The sequence below is a fragment of the Xiphias gladius genome, chromosome 16, assembly GCF_016859285.1.
Source record: "Xiphias gladius isolate SHS-SW01 ecotype Sanya breed wild chromosome 16, ASM1685928v1, whole genome shotgun sequence".
NCBI classification, from domain to species: Eukaryota; Metazoa; Chordata; class Actinopteri; order Istiophoriformes; family Xiphiidae; genus Xiphias; species Xiphias gladius.
This window is the reverse complement of record NC_053415.1, coordinates 11,258,919-11,278,403: the sequence shown is the minus strand read 5'-3', so window position 1 is coordinate 11,278,403 and position 19,485 is coordinate 11,258,919. Positions and strand designations below refer to the sequence as shown.

At 38.4% G+C, this 19,485-nt stretch overlaps 1 protein-coding gene across 1 annotated transcript in view; it reads right to left on the bottom strand.

Annotated features, from left to right (window-relative positions):
• cps1 (carbamoyl-phosphate synthase 1, mitochondrial) overlaps positions 1–19,485 on the bottom strand; it is a 55,934-nt gene that overhangs the window by 23,648 nt on the left and 12,801 nt on the right. The window contains exons 18-28 of the mRNA XM_040148835.1: positions 19,204–19,414; positions 18,406–18,604; positions 18,117–18,293; positions 15,378–15,496; positions 11,008–11,149; positions 10,584–10,649; positions 10,254–10,317; positions 9,465–9,646; positions 7,116–7,310; positions 4,518–4,585; positions 1,547–1,622 (exon numbers count right to left, since the gene is read on the bottom strand). Coding sequence (XP_040004769.1) covers positions 1,547–1,622; positions 4,518–4,585; positions 7,116–7,310; positions 9,465–9,646; positions 10,254–10,317; positions 10,584–10,649; positions 11,008–11,149; positions 15,378–15,496; positions 18,117–18,293; positions 18,406–18,604; positions 19,204–19,414 — 1,499 coding nt within the window. The remainder of the gene's footprint in view (positions 1–1,546; positions 1,623–4,517; positions 4,586–7,115; positions 7,311–9,464; positions 9,647–10,253; positions 10,318–10,583; positions 10,650–11,007; positions 11,150–15,377; positions 15,497–18,116; positions 18,294–18,405; positions 18,605–19,203; positions 19,415–19,485) is intronic.

The window sequence follows — 19,485 nt, the reverse complement described above, 5'->3', positions numbered from 1 at the left end:
GACACACATCTCAGAGAAGTGCAAGATGTAGCACAAAGTGAAGGTTTGATAAAGGGGTGTTGCTAAGGGTTTAGTTAGTGGGCAGATATGTCTAAATTTGGTAATGTAGAGGTTTGGGGTTCAGGGCCGGGGGACTCAGAGTCACATAGACAGCTTCTAAAAAGAATGTATAAAGTCAAGCATTTTGATAGTCGAGGGCTTCTTGGTGATTGCTAGGGGAAACTCTGTCTGTCCAAGATCGATCTGAGACTGCCTTTACTTTTCTCTTTAGTTGACCTATACACTTAAACATCAGATAAGTTCATATTTATACTGATTATAACTCACATTTGATAAATGCTTTCCATCTGCTAAAGTATTTACTTCTTTGATTGCTTGATGAATGCTTTTTTCACATGTTGATAATCTGAATAATGTAACTGGTGATTTTGATGATAGACACTTAATGCAATATTTTCTAATTACCTTCTGATGGATTCAAGGTTGCATTCCAAATTGATCTAAGGGCCGTGAGGGACATTTTGATTATTTCTTTGCATTTTAAACAGCTATTCTTTGTTACATTTTAAGCATCTTCATTATTTTCATTTTCCATTTTAAAAGTTTTATCCTTTTTATAGTTGGTTTTGGCTTAGATATTTTTAATCTGCTTATGGCTGAACGCCTTGACATATTGATATATGATTATAGCTTCCTCATGATTGATTACTGATGATGACTTGCTCATATTTTGTATATCAATTAGTTATTGCTCAACCTTGATTTGAACTTAGGTATCAATTGATTCTTGTTATGATTAATTTTCTGTATTGTATAGTGTACCTTTGGTTGGTTTGACTGGTTAATTGCTTATGGTTTGATTAGTGATTTGGCTCACTTAACTGGTTATTCATCTCACAGATTATGTATTATGCATGCATTGAGATTCTGTATTGGCATTTGAATTACATACGTGACAATATTTTTGATAGAGTAAAATCATTGCTAATTCTCCGAGCTGGTTGTTTTGCCAAGTTCATTTCCTCCATCATCTATCTTAAACATACAGCCAAAACAACCAAGTTTGTTACCTGACTTCTATCCAACTCAAGCCTACAGGCAAAAACAAGCAAAAACTGAAGATAGCTGCAGTACACGCCTGGCAAAGCTTCTTCAGGTAAGTGCCTGTTGGTTTTTATGGGTCGTTGACTTCAAACAGCCAGTCATTTACTGCAAAGGATGACACCAAGTATATATTGACTTTTCCAAGTTGATGGTAAATAGTCAAATTTCTTTTGATCCTCTATCATTTCTACACTGCTCATCTGCTCAAGTTAAAGCTTAAAGTCAGTCATTGAACCCATTGGTCATTGTTGCATTTTAAATCCAATGTGCTGGAGTACAGAGCCAAAAAAATAAAAAAATTAAAATGTGTAACTGTTCGTATGCCTACAGACGTGACACTATGCATATGTTTTAAGAATTAAATGTGAAACAAGAATTTTTCCTTTCCTTTGTTGCTCTGAAGGTGTGTTATGTGTGTGTATGCTTCTAACACCGATCTCACCTGGGACACCTGAGTGGCCTCCTCCAAGAAACGTTTCATCTCCTCTTCTCCGTACACAACATTCATTGCAGAGCCACTGGTGACATGCATGCAGGACAGAGAGAGAGAAAGAGTGTGAGGGAGAGAAAACAGCAGGCCACGGGAGAGGAAGAGAAGCAAGCAAACAGGAGAACATACAAGCGTCTAATGATTGTTCAAAACACTCATTATCTCTCTGTTGCATCACTATTACCATCGGGAACAAGGTCTGGAAACAGTCAAAATAAGGCGCAAGAGAGAGACTAAGAAAGGGAGAAGAACAGCTATTTAGGTCGAAAAGCACTCCAGGCTCTTGAACACGAGTTCAGAACTTCATCATTAAAAAACAACAGATTTAGGCTAGTTTTTTGTGGTTGTTGTTTTTGATTTAAGACTGTTAGCTAGGCTATCCTCCTGTTTGAAAAGGAAGGATTGAGAGAAACAGGACAGAGAAAGGCCACAGGCTACGGTCAAAGCTTTATTCATTAGCTGTCTGTAGCTCACAGGCAGACATATGCCCATTCCCCAAACGAATACTGACCCTTCATTTGAGCAACAGCAATACAAGATTAATATGCAATTACATTCAGGCATATCCCTGACTTGGATGCCATCTAGTTCATGCAACACTGTCCTCTGAATTTTCAAATTAATCCAATCATTTAGAAGAAACATTAAGAGTAAAACTAAATGTTATATTTTGACACAGTGTCTGTCCTTGAAAAAAATGAGTAAGCCCTCTATGGAGAGTCTTTTACAAGTATAAAATGAGTATGCAAAAATATGTCTCTCTGTCCAATGGCCCAGTTTATACTGATGCTGGCCAATAGCCGTAGCAGTAGTAGCAGCAATTATTAATAGTGATAACGATTTTAGCTGTAACAGTAGTACTCAGTTTATCTTATCTTGTTCAGTCATTTGACTAAAGAGTGGGAGTAACATTTCTGTCTTAAAGAAGACTGACCACTTGTTCCCTCTCGGCAGACTGTGAAGATAGGGTAAAACTTGAAGAAACCGACGTGAAATTGTCGTAATGCAAGTCAAGTACTGGATCTAAAATAAGACTGGCCAGGGATTTTTTTTTTTTTTCAGAGTTTTCCATAAAACATATTTATGGTAAATTATTTGGTCAAATGGTCTTCTCTCACCTCATCTGACTTGATGTTCGCATTACTATCGTTTTGGTATAACAGCGAATGGCATCTGCCTTAACTTACAGTCAATGGTCAGAAGTATTTGAGGGAAACAGCTATGGAGTACACATGGCAACAATTACTTTCAGTGATTTTTTTCTGTCTGTCTGAACAAATATTATGATCTAATACATTTTCTCACCACAACATCCTGATTTCATTCAAAAAAAAAAAAAAAAAAAATCCCCAAATTCAACATATTAGACAATTTTAAAACCAAGAGATCACAATAAATTCACTGGATGGATTTTTATAAAAGTCAGTAAGGTCATTTCCATTTTTATGTTCATTACTTAATTCCTCAGAACTACCATGTATACACAGTTCACTCTCTCTTACCAACGTCGGCTGTTGCGGCACTTATAAACAGTGAAGAAATGAGAGATTCTCTGTGGACTGATATTTTGAGAACCATTTTACTTGTTAAAAAGTCACTTAGATAAAATAAGTAAACTACAGTATAGTTTGAAACCTGTCTAATGGATTGTGCACAACATTGTGCAGTGTAGTGTAGCGGTGTTGGCATTTCGCAGCAGCTCAACTCCTGAGCAAAATGTTTTCACAACCAAAAGTAATAATGGACTATTGTATGTAAATAAGAAAAAGGTTATAAGAATTTTATATAGCTATTACATTAATATATTTTAGGGCCAAATACTTCAAACTTTGTGAGTTTTGGGGTATGCTTGTGTGTGTTTGTGTGCATTTCACTGTGAAAAAAATATGAAGCATGAATCTGACAAGGAAGAGTCTCTTTGGTGTGTAAATGTGAGACTTTGTGCATATGTACTGAGGCTGGGAAGAACATTCAAGAACCATTACCAAGTATGTCAAAAGGGGAAGAGTGAAAACACTTTGGGGATGGGAAAAAATTAGACAGTTCATCCTACACAGATGCTGGAGAGGAGAGGATCTTCATCTTTAACAGTATTCAGTAGAAGTCAGTATAAACAGAGGAACAGGAAATTGTGCATTATGATAAACTGTATATTATTAATGCTATGATTATGGCTACTTCAACATCCAGTGGAAATCTTAAGTACAGTTGGATATCCCCTTGCTGAATTAAATTACTTTGATATTTGGTAGTTTTAAATGTGACCTAGTGCCCGACACTCAGGGTTCCCCACAGTGCTTAATAAGCAAGCATTGATTCCCTTTTCAAACAACATCACAGCCTGAATGTAAAATCATTCAAAGTCCAAAACTTAATTATACATGAGTTTATTCTCAGTGACACCTAAGCCCTGCTAAATACAGGGTCTCATCACGACATCTGCTGGACAGAAGTGTCACTACATGACTAAAAGGAGCATTTGAGTAAAGTTCATTAATCATTTTGCCCAAAATTGTGTTTTACTCAGTTAGTCTGTGATAAGTCTGTGATTTACCTATTAAAAAAGTCCATTGATTTTTTTTCTCTTAAGGATCAGCCAACAAAAACTGCACTGTTTTTTTCCTTGTGTTAGTTAAAATACTTTATTGGCTAAATATTTGACTGAAGAGAACTAATTCTGTTTAGGGAATTGCCCCTCAAATTTATATAACTACATAACTACTACGTAGACAAAATACTTAAAATGTGCTTGTTGCTAATAGTTCTAAGATGTTAAGGTGAGTCCGCTACTACATTCGTGATTAAGAGACTGCTGACACGATCATCTTATTTACTGCACTTCAGTGTTAGGGATTAGGTGTTGGTAGGGTAACAGTACACCACGTCTCCTGCTGTATGTTGGCCGACACGTGTTAAAACTTACCTGAGAACATAGGAGGGGCGCAGTAGACAGGGATAGCCCACCTGGTTGGCGAACGCAAAGGCATCTTCCTGGGAAAGGCGAGTAAGGCACAACAAATGTTAGAGAGACAAAGTATGTCATGTGTTAATGGTGAGGCCAGTCAGCAATCTGAACAGTATGACACACTTTGAAACCCCTTGTAAACACATATGTCAAGTTTCAACGTGTTCAACATGAGGTAAAGGTATGCACTATTGCCAAACAGTATGAGTTTTCAAGGTAACTGCGGGTAATAGCTATAGCTACAGTGTTTGACATACATATGCACAAATTGTTGGGATTGTATCAATTTTTTAGGCCAAAAAGTGAAAGAATAGTTACGTATAACAAATGTGTGTTAAGCCATTGAATTGAGGCAGGAAGTTTAATCGAGACCTGATAGTTCATAAATTATTGGCCAAAACATCAAAATGCAAGTATTAAAACCAATTAGCCAATTTGTGTAACTGTTCCTGCTCACCTCACTTTTTATTGCTGTAGAAGTAGAGAAGGTTTAAAACTTTATTAACACATTTGACTGCTCAAACACTTGTGGTCTCTGAGCTATAAATAATTTTCAAGGAGCACAGAGAAGATATAGTATTCCAATTAACGCAATAGCAATAGAAACAGTCTATAAATCAACTAAAAGCAATTCTTTAAAAAAAGTAAAGTATTTTTATGAAACAGAAATGGTTTCAAATGAGGACACTGGCCTTTCGTTTTGTATTTGAATCTTTATGTAACTCTTAAAGAATTCATATAATGCTAAAAAGTTGTATGATTAGCGCCACTTGAGACAGAAAACGAAGTATTGATATTGAATCAAGGGCATGTGTTTGCACTCATCCTCATAGTAACAACCGTCCAATACAATAAGCTCCATTCTACCCATTCTCAATTCAACCAGACACGTTAAAAGGCTTCAAGACTGAAAGGGTACACTCCCATATCTCAGAAAAACAGGACTAATCAAAAAAGTAAAAGGGAGAATATAAATGATCCCTCAGTCAGTGAGTGGGGTCTCGCGTCATCTCCCTTTTGATTTTGCTTTCTTAGTAGGAGTTGCAGAAGGAGTCTAGCACTGAGAGAAATGCTGTATGTCTTCCTCCTCCTCCTCCTCCTCCTCCTCATCATCATCATCGCTCTCTCTCTCTTCTCCATCTCTCTGCAGGACTAGCCTTTTTCTCTCTATCATTACCCACTGTTCGCTTGCCAGGTGGAGTACCATTTACAAACACAAAATAGCCTCCCAGAGGCACGACACGCATCGCCCCACAGTGCTTCTGAGTTATTCTGGCCCAATAAAAACAAACTCTTCCTTCAAGATCGGCAGGGAAGTAGGAGATGTAGGTAGACTCTGGAGAGTAACAGAACTTTATGTATGTGAGTGCCAGCTGATCGCTCCTCAGTGGTAACTGAATACATGAACAACGGTAATGGAAGAGACATATTTCAGTGCTGACTGCAGACACGTCTCAGTGCTCCCCACGTTCCACAGAGAGGTTTTCCAGTGCTTTGTTGTAGCCAAGAGCAAGTTGAAAGAGCCACACACAAGAACTTGACAGTAAGTAGTGGTGTACAGTGCCCCTATGAGGAAGAAAGTTCTAAAAATGATGAGTAAAGTTGGGCTGTAGGGAAAGGAGTGACAGTGTAGGGCTGTAAAATAAAGGTAATCTTATGTGCGTTTCGTGCAGGCGTGAAGATGTCAAAACCAAAACAAATTTTCGTAAAAATATGAATAATAAAATGTTACAGATTGATAAACAGGGAAAGAAGCAACTTCTACAACCAAATAGATACATCAGGAAAGTCAGTCTGTGTTGTGAAAACCAAATTTGTTTGGATTAACTCGGCTTTAAATTGTTAGTGATGTAATGATACCTGGGGGGCAATCATTTGGTACGATTATATTATTGCTGCTTCAATTTACTGTTGACATTTTTAACAAAGTTTTACTGAAAACAAAGTTTGAAGGTAGAAAAGTCCTTATTTTCCATAAAATGTCCGAACACTCTGATTTCAGTTCCCTTAGTTTTATACATTACAGTAGGATTTCTTATACATTTCAATGTACATGCAAATAATGACACATTCTTAAAGGCCAATCCATAACTACAGCAAACTACTACACAAAAAGAAATAAAGATGGGAATGTCTTAAAAGAGCAAATGTCATTGACCTGAACTTTGTCAAACCAACAGTCTCCTAACATCTTGAGCTAATAACTAATTTCCTGTGGGGAAACTCTGATACTGTTACCTAGGGAACTAATCCTTTTACTATTTGTTTGCAAAAAGATATCCTGCCAAAAATATTTGAGCGGTCGAAGCAGCTGAATTTAGCTTGCTGGCTGGGTGGAACATCTTAGAGCAAAAGTAAAAGTAATACTATGACACTTGGAGGCAACAAAAGCTGCTCCTTGATGCATAGGTCCTGCTCTACAACACTTATATACCTTGTTTGGGGAGCGTTTTGAAAAGAGTTTCTTAGCATATTGTCACATTGCATACCACAAATATTAGGCTACAATATATCAGTAACACCCCTACTATCCATTATTTATGTGTTTCCTCTCACCAGAGAACTAAGGGCCCTCCATGGGGCTTGGGCTACCCCGAGGTCATCTAGCACACTGGAGAAGATGGAGCGCTCCTCAGCCCGGTCAATCTGTAGTGGGCTCGTCCCAAGAATCTTCACCCCACTCAGGTGCAGTGGGACAGCCAGATTGTTGGGGATCTGTCCTCCCACCGACACAATGCTGCCAGAGCAACCCTGGGGAGGAGAGGAGAGGAGAGGACAGGAGCGGGTGGAAGAAGAAGAATGTGCAAGATAAAAAGAGGATAAAACGGCAGGTAGAATAAAAGAACAAGACGAAGGAGAAGAAAAGACGGGAGAAGGGGAGATAATCTGTCAAGTCTTGGACCTCCTGCCACAGGCCTATCAGCCAAGATTTACAGCCTGAAACCTGAGGTCACTACAAGTTAGTCTGGCAACTGATCACACAGTGAAAACATGAGACAAGCAAAAACAGTTGATCTTGGTTTAGTTATCACCAGGGATGGTGTATACGTATGTAGGTTTGTGTGTGAACAAGTGTGTATGCTCCTTTTAATAACAGAAAGCAGCCCCTTTTTCTGTCTAGCTGATCCAGGGGGATGCTGTTTCCATGGCAATGGCAGGTTGTATCTCGTCATTATTCATAGACCTACTCTCCTGTTCCTGTCCAGGGTTTATCTCCATGCTCTTATGCCGTATTTATCATACACACGTACAAAGAAAGAGGGGACTGAAGCTCTGAGAGAGGGATTGATGGCAATGCTATCTCTCCGAACAAACAAACACTTAATCAGACTCTGATCCCATCTCAACTTAAACTAGATTACAATTCCTCTGCAAGGGAAAGTAGATGGACATTAGAACACAAAGACACAATACAACATAAATACACCAACAAACATATATTGTGGAGAGAAAATATCAGGGAAATAGTCACTATTCATGCCCTTGAGCATATTTTTTCACCTTAAGGGTTATCTCAACTGCATACACACAGTAGCTTTGTACAGTAAAGTGAAAATTATGTATCATTATGTACATAGCATAACATATCAATCCTGGTTATGTGTGATACCATGTTATTTAAAATAAGGTTCAATATATAGAAATTCATGGCATCCTGATGTCAAGTTTCATGTAAATCAAACGATAATCGACTAACTGCCAAAGAATTATTTTGGAAAAATTGTATATAGAAGACACTTCCAGTTTCTGTAAATAAAATCAACTTTTTTCAAAGAACTCCATCATAACAGTTACCCTCATAAAAATGACCCAAAAGCTTCATAGCGATGTAAAATGACTGCCTAAGAATATACAGTATTTACACCAAAAGCTATTTAGCAAGCACGACCGCATGAACTAGGAGTGTTACAGAGACGTCATTAAAGATTGAAAAATCTGAAAAATCTTCCCACCTGTAACTACAGGAACCTAAGTTCTTAAATCTTAGATGAGCTTATAGCGCTGCATTATATATGTCCTATTTTGGACCAATTCAGAGTTTTCCCAGTTTGACAGAGAGAGAGGTTTTGTTTGGCTGATTTTAATGGCCAAGACCATCCTAGAGAATACGGCAGAAAAAACTGCACACTTTACGATTTTCTGAGTTTACATTTGAGTTTATATATAAATATGAATCAGCAGAGAAGTTTTGGATATTGCCGGTTATGTTTCATCCACGCCACTCTAAGCAGGGAATTTTGTTCCCCCAGCACAGTGGATGCCTGCTCTGTGAGAACCCCATGATAATATATCACAGTCACACTTCTAATGTTTGATTTCTGCATTTTTTAATAAAGAATTAATCATGAGCCGTACAGTCACACCAAACAAATCAGAAAGCTTAAGTTGGAGAAATTATTAGGCCATTATGTATATGCTTGTGCGCCAGTCTCAGGGCAATAAATCTATCTGCCTTTTTTTTAAATCTTATATTCCACAAGCGTTTCCTACTTCTGACCTGGTTGACATGATGTATTCCTTTTATTATATATGTATTGTGTAACTGATCGATAATACTCTGCCTATGCGAAGCCTTAAATTGATTGCAGCACAATATTTTAATGAGATTCCACTCAACAAACATGAATATCTAAGTATTTATTAACGTTGCTGTAACCCTGTGATAGACTGGTGACCAGACCAGGGTGCCTGGCCTCACTCCCAATGCATGCAAGGATAAGCCTGGTAATTTAGACCAGGATACTATAAGTGGGTGTCTTGGGTTCCAGTGGAGGGTGGAAGAATTCTATTATCAACCAGTACTTGTTCTTTTCCATGATAAAATGGAAGAATAAAATCTGAATATGTATATTTAGTTTGGATTTTGTCAAATGAAATACGGCAAGTTTGCATGTGTGTCCAAACCTCTTGCTGGGTGATGTCCAGGATGCGTTCCAGGGTCAGCTCTTCGAAATAAAGGCGGTCACACTCATCAAAGTCAGTGCTAACTGTCTCAGGGTTGTGGTTTACCACCACCGTCCTCTTGCCCATCTGTCTCAATGCTCTGATGCTGGACACTGCACACCAGTCAAACTCAACACTGCTCCCTGGTGGATCAAACCACTGGTTAATCGGTACTTCACAGTTCACAAAATCAGCATATGAAATTCACAACTGCATCACTTTGACATGTAGAGAAACAATGCATTTGTTTAATATGCAAATGATTTTTTAACTGATAATGATTTATTAACTTTTAACTTGCCATCTTTAGAATTTTGCGTTTAAACCACATTTCATTCACATTAACCCTATCTCATCCTTGACAATATTACTGGATTAGAGCTGATAATGACACTTTCCAATAAGTCTTGCCAAAGTATTTTAGCCATTGTATGAGGCAAGTTTAAACTTTACAGTTGGAATGGCAAAAGTGAAATTTAGTTGTGTGCCTACTAGGTACAAACTCTTGCTAATTTGCATGGGAAAAAAATGTAAGACAGTCAATCTTTTCAGCGATGCTACCATTTCTTTTAATCTGATTAATCATTTATTGTAAAAAAAACTATGCTGTGCTACTGAAATATAAAACAGGGTAATTCACATGTTTCAACTGTAAATTTTAACAGCCTGCTTTTGAAATCATTTTTTAAAACATTTTAAAATTATTTGAACACCATAAAAATTTCAGGAAAAGCTTATTGCTGGACTCACCAATGTGGTATGGCCCGCAGCCAAGAACCATGATTCCCTGGTCTTTAAAGTCCAGATCATGCTCCTGAAGACATTCATAAATTAAACAAAACCACTCTTGTGGATGTCACTATTTTTTAAACGAGGCAAAAAAAAAAGAAAAAAGAAAAAATCCATCTTACAATTAATATTACTAGTAATCAGATATTTTTATTGCAAATTAAAATGCTGAAATTGTTTTTTTGTAATTATATTTTCAGTGATTGAGTGGGCTACATGCATTGCATACAGTACATGCATCATAATGGCTCTATAACACGCATATTTTCTCTGTTAGCAGGGACCACTTACCTGACCATGATAGGTACAATACAGGTAGTTGGTCATAGCTGGGTACTCCGCTGCCAACGTGTCAATCTGAGAACATAGATCAGACAAAATAGAGGTTAGAATGGGTCATTCATTCCCATGTAAAAGAAGTCTATTTATCTGCCACACCCCACATAGTAACAGTATTGAAGAGCTTTAAATACTATTGTTACATTTGTCTCAATTGGCAGAAAAGGAAACCAATGTGACTCCACACAGAAAGGCCCCAGTCATCCCTGAGTGGAGTTCAGTTGATGGTAGCTTTCACCCTTATGTCCCTTACATGTTTTCACACGCCTTTCATTTACATTTTTTGCCATAAGAAATTACTTTGTGTGAGTGTGTGAATGTGTGTGTTTTGATCAAGCAAGGTCGGTTATTGAGTGCACCTAATGCTGATGCTCACCTGTTTGACCCAGGGTCTGATACCATGAGTGAGCCTCAGCTCTCTGGCCTCTCTCTCACTGGAGCTCAAAATCTGACCAACCTGCCGGTCTGAGAAGCCGTCCTGCTTGGCCTTCAGCAGCAGCCCCTCAGGTACTGTGCCACTGTAGGAAAGGACAATAAGCCATGGTAACTATACAGCGGTTTTGCTAAATAATACAAACCTCATACTTTTTCCACAGTTTACAACTGATTAAGTGTTTGTCTTTTAACTCACTAAACTAAATATTCAGGTTTTTCAAGTTTTCAGTGACGTGCACTTTGGTGGAAGTTTCTATTTCAAAGGATTTCTCTGTATTTGACTACTTCAGGCTTCAGGATCACTGCCAAAATCATTTCACACCATTTGCACTGGAGCAACAGTATTCTTGCTGTTTTGTGCTATAACCAAACTTGCCTTTATGCCAAACAAAAAGTGCAAGATTTACTGTTTATTCGTTCTGTTACCACACATTAGATGCAATGCACACAAAATGCCTGACATGAATCAGGCATGTTGAGTGAAGAAAAAAAAAAGCGTACAAAGGTGGAAGAAATGAAAGAGAAGTAATTTTATTTTTGAAGGGTTTTTCTTTTTCTGTCTGTGGTATTTTCAAGTCCACTGAACTAAGAGGGTCAAGCCAGCAAGTGGGTCATGACTGCCCAGCAGTGTGGACAGCTGGGACTGGCCCACCTCAGAGCAATCAATAACACATCGAAAAACAAGGCACTGAGATGCCAGAGCACCAGGTTGGCAAGTGCAACCATTTAAAACCCATTTTAAATCAATAAAACTTTAATTTGAGCTGTAAGTTTAGAAATAGAAAAATGGTAGCAGAAATAAAGTTTAGTTTAATACTAATTTCTTGCACTTCGCTGGTCGTGCATGTATCAATGTATATACAGTCTATAATGTTTACACTTGTACCCTTGTTGGTTACTCTTTTATCTAACTGCATACTATGACTGAGAGGACATGATGGGAGAGGGGAGTGTATGACATCCGAGAATGAAGAGATGAGAGTAATTTAAAAATGTTTTAATTATATTTCATTATTCCTCATTTTTAACCATAAGTAAATGGTTGAGCATATCGCAGCGAATGATGAAACCAGACAAAGTAAGTACGGACAGAGAAATCATAACCAATAACCACCCGAAGTGACCTCTGATGATAATAATTTATTCCTATAAAACAGTAGAAACATGCCTCCTTTTTCATCTGAGCTGCCCTTTTAGCATTTCTTTAGTGAGAACACAATCTTTCTTCATTCCTTCTTTTTACTGAATAAGCAATAACAACGTATTCCAGTGTAGATCTGCTTAAAATAAAAATGGCTTTGCTTTTTTCCATATTCAGATAAGATAAATCAGAATGGTACTTCTATTAAACAAAGACACTTAAAATTTGGGAAGTACTGCATGTTTGTTTGCTCTTTTATAAGGACGATCATTATCAATTAAATCACTGTGCACTGAATACTGAAATTTGTCCATTAAATGTCAAGCCCAGTTTAGCACAAAGATGAGGGTGAAATAGCTAGTTTCTGCCATGAAAAGTACTCATGTAAAAATACTCCTTTCAAAATTGTATCGTATTTTCTAGCAAGCTAGCTAATAATGCCTCCAAAAGTCAGCTGAGTTTTGCTCTGGGTTAGGAAAGTATGACGAGCTGGCAACATTACAGTAAGGACAGGACATGTCCGATGCTGGTGCAATCACAGAGCTTGGTCATGAAATAGTTCCAGTGCATAAACCATATGCTCATTAAAACCACACTACTATGTTTTCTATTTCGATGTTAAATACATAAGATACATGGTGTAAATATGACAGCTATGGAGTTGTTGGAGGGCTCTTTTGACAAAGTTTGGCTAACAGTCTCCATTTGATTTCTGTTTTTCCGCCATGTTAAACTAAATACATGAATGCATGGTGATGAAATTGAAATTGATCTTCTCATCTAACTGCCACTAAGAAAGCAACAAGCATATTTCCTATAATCTCGTAGGTAGAGACAACAGGAAGGAATTGTTATTTGTGGTAAACCACAAATTGCTCTCCTTCCTCCTTATCTGAATTATTTATGACCTTGTAGCGTAACAATATTGGAAATGTCAAATGTGTTTTAACTCCCACTGCACATGGCTGGGCTGAGAAATAACAAACCCCAGGAACAATAAAAGGAGAGAGTAGCAATAGTTCTGAGTCAGAATCACAGGAAGCAAAGAAATTTGATCTGAGAGCTTGGTTGTCTTGTGTACAATCATCCTGTCTGGTAAAGAAGTTTTAAAGCAAGAGGGAAATCCTTTGCATACCATGAAATGATGCACATGCACCCTCACACACAAAAACAAACTTGAAATACACATGAACACAATGTGTGGTGTGTGTGTGCGTGCGTGCGTGGTTGTACAGAGGGAAAAGGACTGTCAGATAGTCTCACATATATTCCTATACTACTGCACCACTATGTGCTATAAAAACTAAAATGCATAAACACTGACTAACTGAAATTAAAAATTAAAAGAACCAATTTCTGCAATTTCACACTTTTCATTTTGTTAATTTTTCACGATTTATAGTTGTTCACTAAGGGGATACACAACTTTAATCCCAAATGATTTGTCCTAAACGTGGCAGCTACTGCAAAAACACAGTGAGCAGCAAGTCTCAAATGTGAGAAAAATCAGCTTTCTTCCCTGATTTCATTATCCCCTATTTACTGTATCATAAAATGATTCACTAATAGTTGTTAGTATAGTACTCACCAAATAAAAATTTTCCATCAACAGCCAATGTTTAAATGTGAGAACAACTCAGTGAAAACAGTCAGTAAAATAGAGATTTTTGTTGTCAATGTGGACAGCTTCATTCAAAGAACTGACTTCTTGTCCCTTCTGATCGTAACCTACACAATTATCAGAACATTTAAAGTGACTCTTGTACAAATAAAGAAGAATAAAATGTTAAATATCCGTCAGTCAAAACAACAGCAATAAAAGAACCAACCGTCTTATGCACACAAACAATGACTCTGCAGAACAGCAGAGCCTGAAGCCCAACTGTACTCAGCTCTATGCTCCATCAGTTTGGCAGCAGCCTATTGTTGCGTCCCTATTCCAAAGTCCCCCGCTCCAGAGGACATGGAGACTACAACAGCCCTCTATGTGTCAGTGTGTAGCAGTGGGCGCCCACAAGACAGGCAGCCATTAATTATTAAACAGCAGAGTCAGAAGGAAGCAGCAGGTTACCTGTGGCTGAGCCATGAAAATTCACAGCGGCTTTGATATGAGCTGCCCAGGTAAGAGCCAGAGGTTAGAGAGAGAGAGAGGGCGGCAGCAGAGAGTATATGAACCACGTCAGAGAAGGAAACAGAGACGCGAAGAGACTGGGCTTCATCTTATTTTTGACGACCAACATTTTCCGACTGAAGAATATTCAGTAATTGCTAGACAGACCTGATTCAGAGTTTCCCCCAAATGTTATCCTTTTTAACATATTTTTCCATTTCTAACTCCCACAGCCAACACCTGAGGCTTTTTCATGTGACAGTGGGACTGAGGGACTTTCCAATACACAAACAGTGTTTTAGAAGCACGTGTGTCAAAAACCTTGCAGGGGTAAGCGGGTGCAGGATTGAAAAAGTAGTCCTGCATAAAATGTATGGCTATGAAAAAACAAACAAGCTAAAGTATAGAAGCAGAACTTCCACATAACTTTCATATTATACAAATATACATTACACTGGTTTAGGTGTACTGTATTAGTTGTCAGGCTCCTGCTGTGAGCTATCACAATGCTAGTGTTTCTGAAAAATGAATAAACTGAATGGATTAGTTTAAAACCAAAAAAAAAAAAAAAGCATTTCACTGAAGGGTGGACAACATTCTCTGTAGCAAAGGGCCATACTAATCTGCAAACCAACAAAGTTTAGGGCAGAAGTAATAAGAGAGATAACCAGGATATCAGCAGATATGGCAATGTGGTTAAAAGGATTTTAGGGTCGACACACCTTTGGCGCACTAGACTGATACTCTATGGATATTTATTTTGGAGGAGATAGTTCCACTTGACTAGATATTTTCAATCATCAAAGAGAAGCAGAGAGTGAGACAGACACCATATAGTAAGTGTAATTTACTCTAGTTCTTGAGGATAATCATAGCACTACTTACACACTGCAAACACCTGCATGTACTCACATTCAGGCACACAGGCGGGTAATGTACAAACATATACAATCACAAAAGTAAATCCGTAGCATTGAAACACTAAAAAGGCTAAAAGTTAATCATATCACTTAAATTCGTAATTCAGTTTATTCATTATAGATCTGTGTGTATGCGTTACCTCTTGTAGTTTGCTAGGTGTTGCTCCAGCTGTGTTATCCTGTGGAGTTTGTGGAGGAACCACTTGTCTATGGCCGTCAGCTGGTGGATCTGATCCACACTCATACCACTGTGGAGGGCCTAAAAGACAGAGACATGAAACAGGCTCAGTATTACATTTATCATTCATCATCTTTATCAGATTCATCATTCATGCCCGTTGTTGGAGCTTTCTGAAAACAGACATCCAAAAGGTTTCAGAAAGTTTCAACAGATTCTGATAATCGGATCAGTCAGTGAACTGTCACCGGATGGGAATAGTCATTCAGAACGGTCACTGTGAGAACTATGTTTTTATCCATTATTCCTTCAAGGACCCCTTAAGTAAAATCAATTGCAGGAACTATATATATCTTTTCCAATATTGGCCTTTTATTAAAACAACCTTTAATATGACAGACGTTTTTCTCTGGCAACAGCTAGTAAATGTGTTTTATTATTTTTATATTAGATGATTGACCTTAGAAATCATTCTAGGCTAGCACTGGGGGGATTTCTGTCAGCTTTTTGTAAAAGCTGCAATGAAACCTACCTTGCCCTGCCATTAGGAGCCGCTAATCAAGCTACAAGTGGTTACTGTTGCTTTCAGTGGAAAGTTTTAGTAATGCATATAATTTCAAAAGTAATTCCAGATGCAAACAGTCAAATAATCTGGAAAAAATACAATATATATCAAATGTTAAAAAAACATGCCTATGTTTTGGTGATTTAAGTGTTGATTATGGCCTGAGCTGCAAAACCTGAGAGCAAAAATAGCAGCGAATTATTGTAGGTTTACATCATATTCATTTTCTTCCATTATCTAGTATCATTGCTACTTAACATAGCTTATGTCTGAATAACTGTTAAGCAGGGTAGGTCTGTCTTATGGCCCTGGCTGTTTTATTTTTTATGCTTTCCCCACCATAACAATACAACATTGTCTCAAATGGTCTGGTCGTTAAGAGTTGTAGCTTTCAAAATCAAGCCGGTGGATATAGAGAGAAGGGAGGTTGGCCAAGAGTAACGGTGACTGTACAGACCCCCTTGCATTATTATATAGACATAGCAGAAATTATTGGTACCCTTCCGCTTAGAATAGAAAAACTACAGTTTTCTCTGCTGAAACCGACAAAGGACTGGGTCCTTTTAAATGCACTGTATGTTTTGGGTCATTCTCCTGGTGGAGAAATCAGGACCTGCAACTGAGACGGAGCTCTCTGACACTAGGCGGTATGTTTTGCTCCAGAATGCCTTTATAATCTTCTGATTTCATTTTACCCTGTACAGATTCAAATCAACCGGTGCCAGATGCACCAAAGCAACCCCATAACATAACTGAGCCTCCTCTATGTTTCAAAATGGGGATGGTGTTCTTTTTTTTGATAGCTTCATGTTTTTTTCTTCTGTTAAAGCTATAATTTTGTTTCATCTCTCCAAAAGACATTCTCCCAAAAGCATTGTTGCTTGTTCACATGCATTTGAGCAAACTCCAGTCGGGCTTTTATATGTTTCTCTTTAAAAAGCGTTGTCTTCCTGGGTATTCTTCAATGGAGCCCACATTCATTCAGAAGGCAACATAAGGTGTGACTGAAGACTGGTGTACCTTGATCTTGGAGGTCAGCTATCTGGTTTAAAGTTTTTCTTGCTTCTTTTTCCACCATTCAAATCTCTGCTTCTCTTCAATCTGGAGTCAGTTTTCTTCTTGCAGCCACGTCCAGGGAGGCTGGCTACAATCCCATGGACCTTACATTTCTTAATAGTACCAATTGAGGTCACAGGAACATCAAGCTGCTTGGAGATGGTCTTGTAGCCTTTACCACAATGGGTACTTTTTTTCTCCATTTAAATAAGCTGAATGACCGATTATAAGTGTAAAGAAACCTGTGATATTAAGTGAAGACAACAGTCTGCTTGAAATATCACTACACTTCACTTATTTATCACCACTTCTAAGGGGTGCCAATGATATTGGTCGAGCTTTGTAGAACAAGCAGGAATTCAGCTCTTTTCACAACTTCTTTGTTTTATTTTATGGCAAACCAAAGCCGTGCAAGTATAAATCAGAAAATAGCACACTTTTCAGGAAGAACAGAGCTTTGTTTCAATGAGGTGTATGTGTTAGGGTACCTACACTTTAGGCCATGTCTGTAGCTGGTGTTAATTATTGGCTATTGCTGTCGCCATCTCCAATGATCTCCCTCCATGCTTAAGGGAATAGATCTACCTACATTTTCGGGACACAGCTGGAGGTTCAACTTGTAATAGTTCATGCAAAATCTGTGTGTTCGAATTGATGGAGTGTGACCCTGTGTCTAAATGTGCTTATAAAAGTGCTGTTTCACCTTGATTTGATTCTGTGAGTAAAAACATATACTAACAGCACTGTATTGGGCAAGCACAAAAGCAATCTTAGGAGAAAACATACTTCAGATTATTAGCCGAATTTGAACATTTCTGAAAAGGCCACAGAGTCACTTAGATAATCAATCACTGTGTGTATTTTCCAAGTACTATAACTGTTCTGCACCTATTTATTTAAGCATTTCCACATAATTAGGTATTCACAACTAGGCATGCAGGAAGTCAAGGGGCACATTTTTTTTGTGCATTTCATATTTTTCTCCATGACATTTTTTCTGTAACACCTCAAATTGTGATTTTAATGAGAGAAATTGTTGTTGGTGTCATTCATTTTTAACGCTATGAAACATTAGTGTACCTTAGCGAGGGAAAAGATGCGGGTGCTTGAGGGCACAGCCAGCTCCTGTTGCAGGTCCTGGGTGTCAGCCCAGGCTTTCCTGAGTGGCAGCCGGGGCACAAAGCCATCCACTGATGGATGACACATCCTCAAGGCCTTCTGCACACTCTCCTCAAAGGTCCGGCCCACTGCCATCACCTGAATCCAGAGGAAGGAAATACAAGACGGTAAAATGTGAGTGAATGAGCACAGTGAATAAGCAAGTGAATGAGAGAAGGGGGTGAGTGTTTATCCAGGGATCCTCACCCACCTCTCCAACACTCTTCATGGCACTGCCGATTTCCCGCGACATGCCCTGAAAGCGGTCTAGGTCCCAGCGGGGGATCTTGGTGACGATATAGTCTAGACTGGGTTCAAAGCAGGCTGTGGTCTTCTCCGATACAGCATTCTTGATCTCCGGTAGGGGGATTCCCAGAGCCAGCTTAGCAGCAACAAATGCTAAGGGGTACCTGTGAGACAAGGACCAAGCAGCAGAAAGACCAAAAATCAATTAATGTTGGAGAGCAGGCTTTTTTAAGGATATTTTGATATATTATATTTAAAACTCTACAACTGAATGGCTTTCGGATTCTGTCTTTACTCTGGATTCCATTTAAATGACATGATGTTAAGGTAGAACACAGTCACTTTCTCCATGGCAACCACAGTAGGTAAGTGTTTGACAGCTAAACAGACAGATTGTAGATGGAGAATCAGTTTAAAACATTTCTGAACTGAGAACCTATTCAATTCCAGCCAAGCCGAAACAAATTTTCCTTCAAGTTAACAAAGTCTCCATACACAGTATAATACTGGAGTGTGAGAGTCAGATCTAAAAGTCGAGTCATATGGTTACTGCTGACTGAATACAAGGCAAACTGCTCATTAGATTAAATACGGTGGTTCTTTTTGGAGACCATAAACCTTATTTGCCTTAGACAACATGAGCAGGCCTAACAACTGAGCTGTATGGGGGAGTCCACCTAGACACATGATTCTATATATTGGATATTTTATACTGCATAGTATGCATTTTAGACTTTTCATTCATATGGATGAATTCTCTCACCCAGTAGCTTTGGATGCCAGAGCTGAGCTTCTGGAGAGCCGGGCGTTAACCTCAATGATACAGTACTCCAAGGATGATGGGTGCAGGGCATACTGGATGTTGCATTCACCAACAATGCCAAGGTGACGGACCACTTTGATGGCCGTCTCACGGAGCATGTGGTATTCCTCATTGGACAATGTCTGGCTTGGTGCCACCACTATAGAGTCACCTGAAGAAGAAGAGGACGAGAGATTAGAGCAAGAAGTGACTTTTGATCAATATTAACAGTCTCCAAACTTC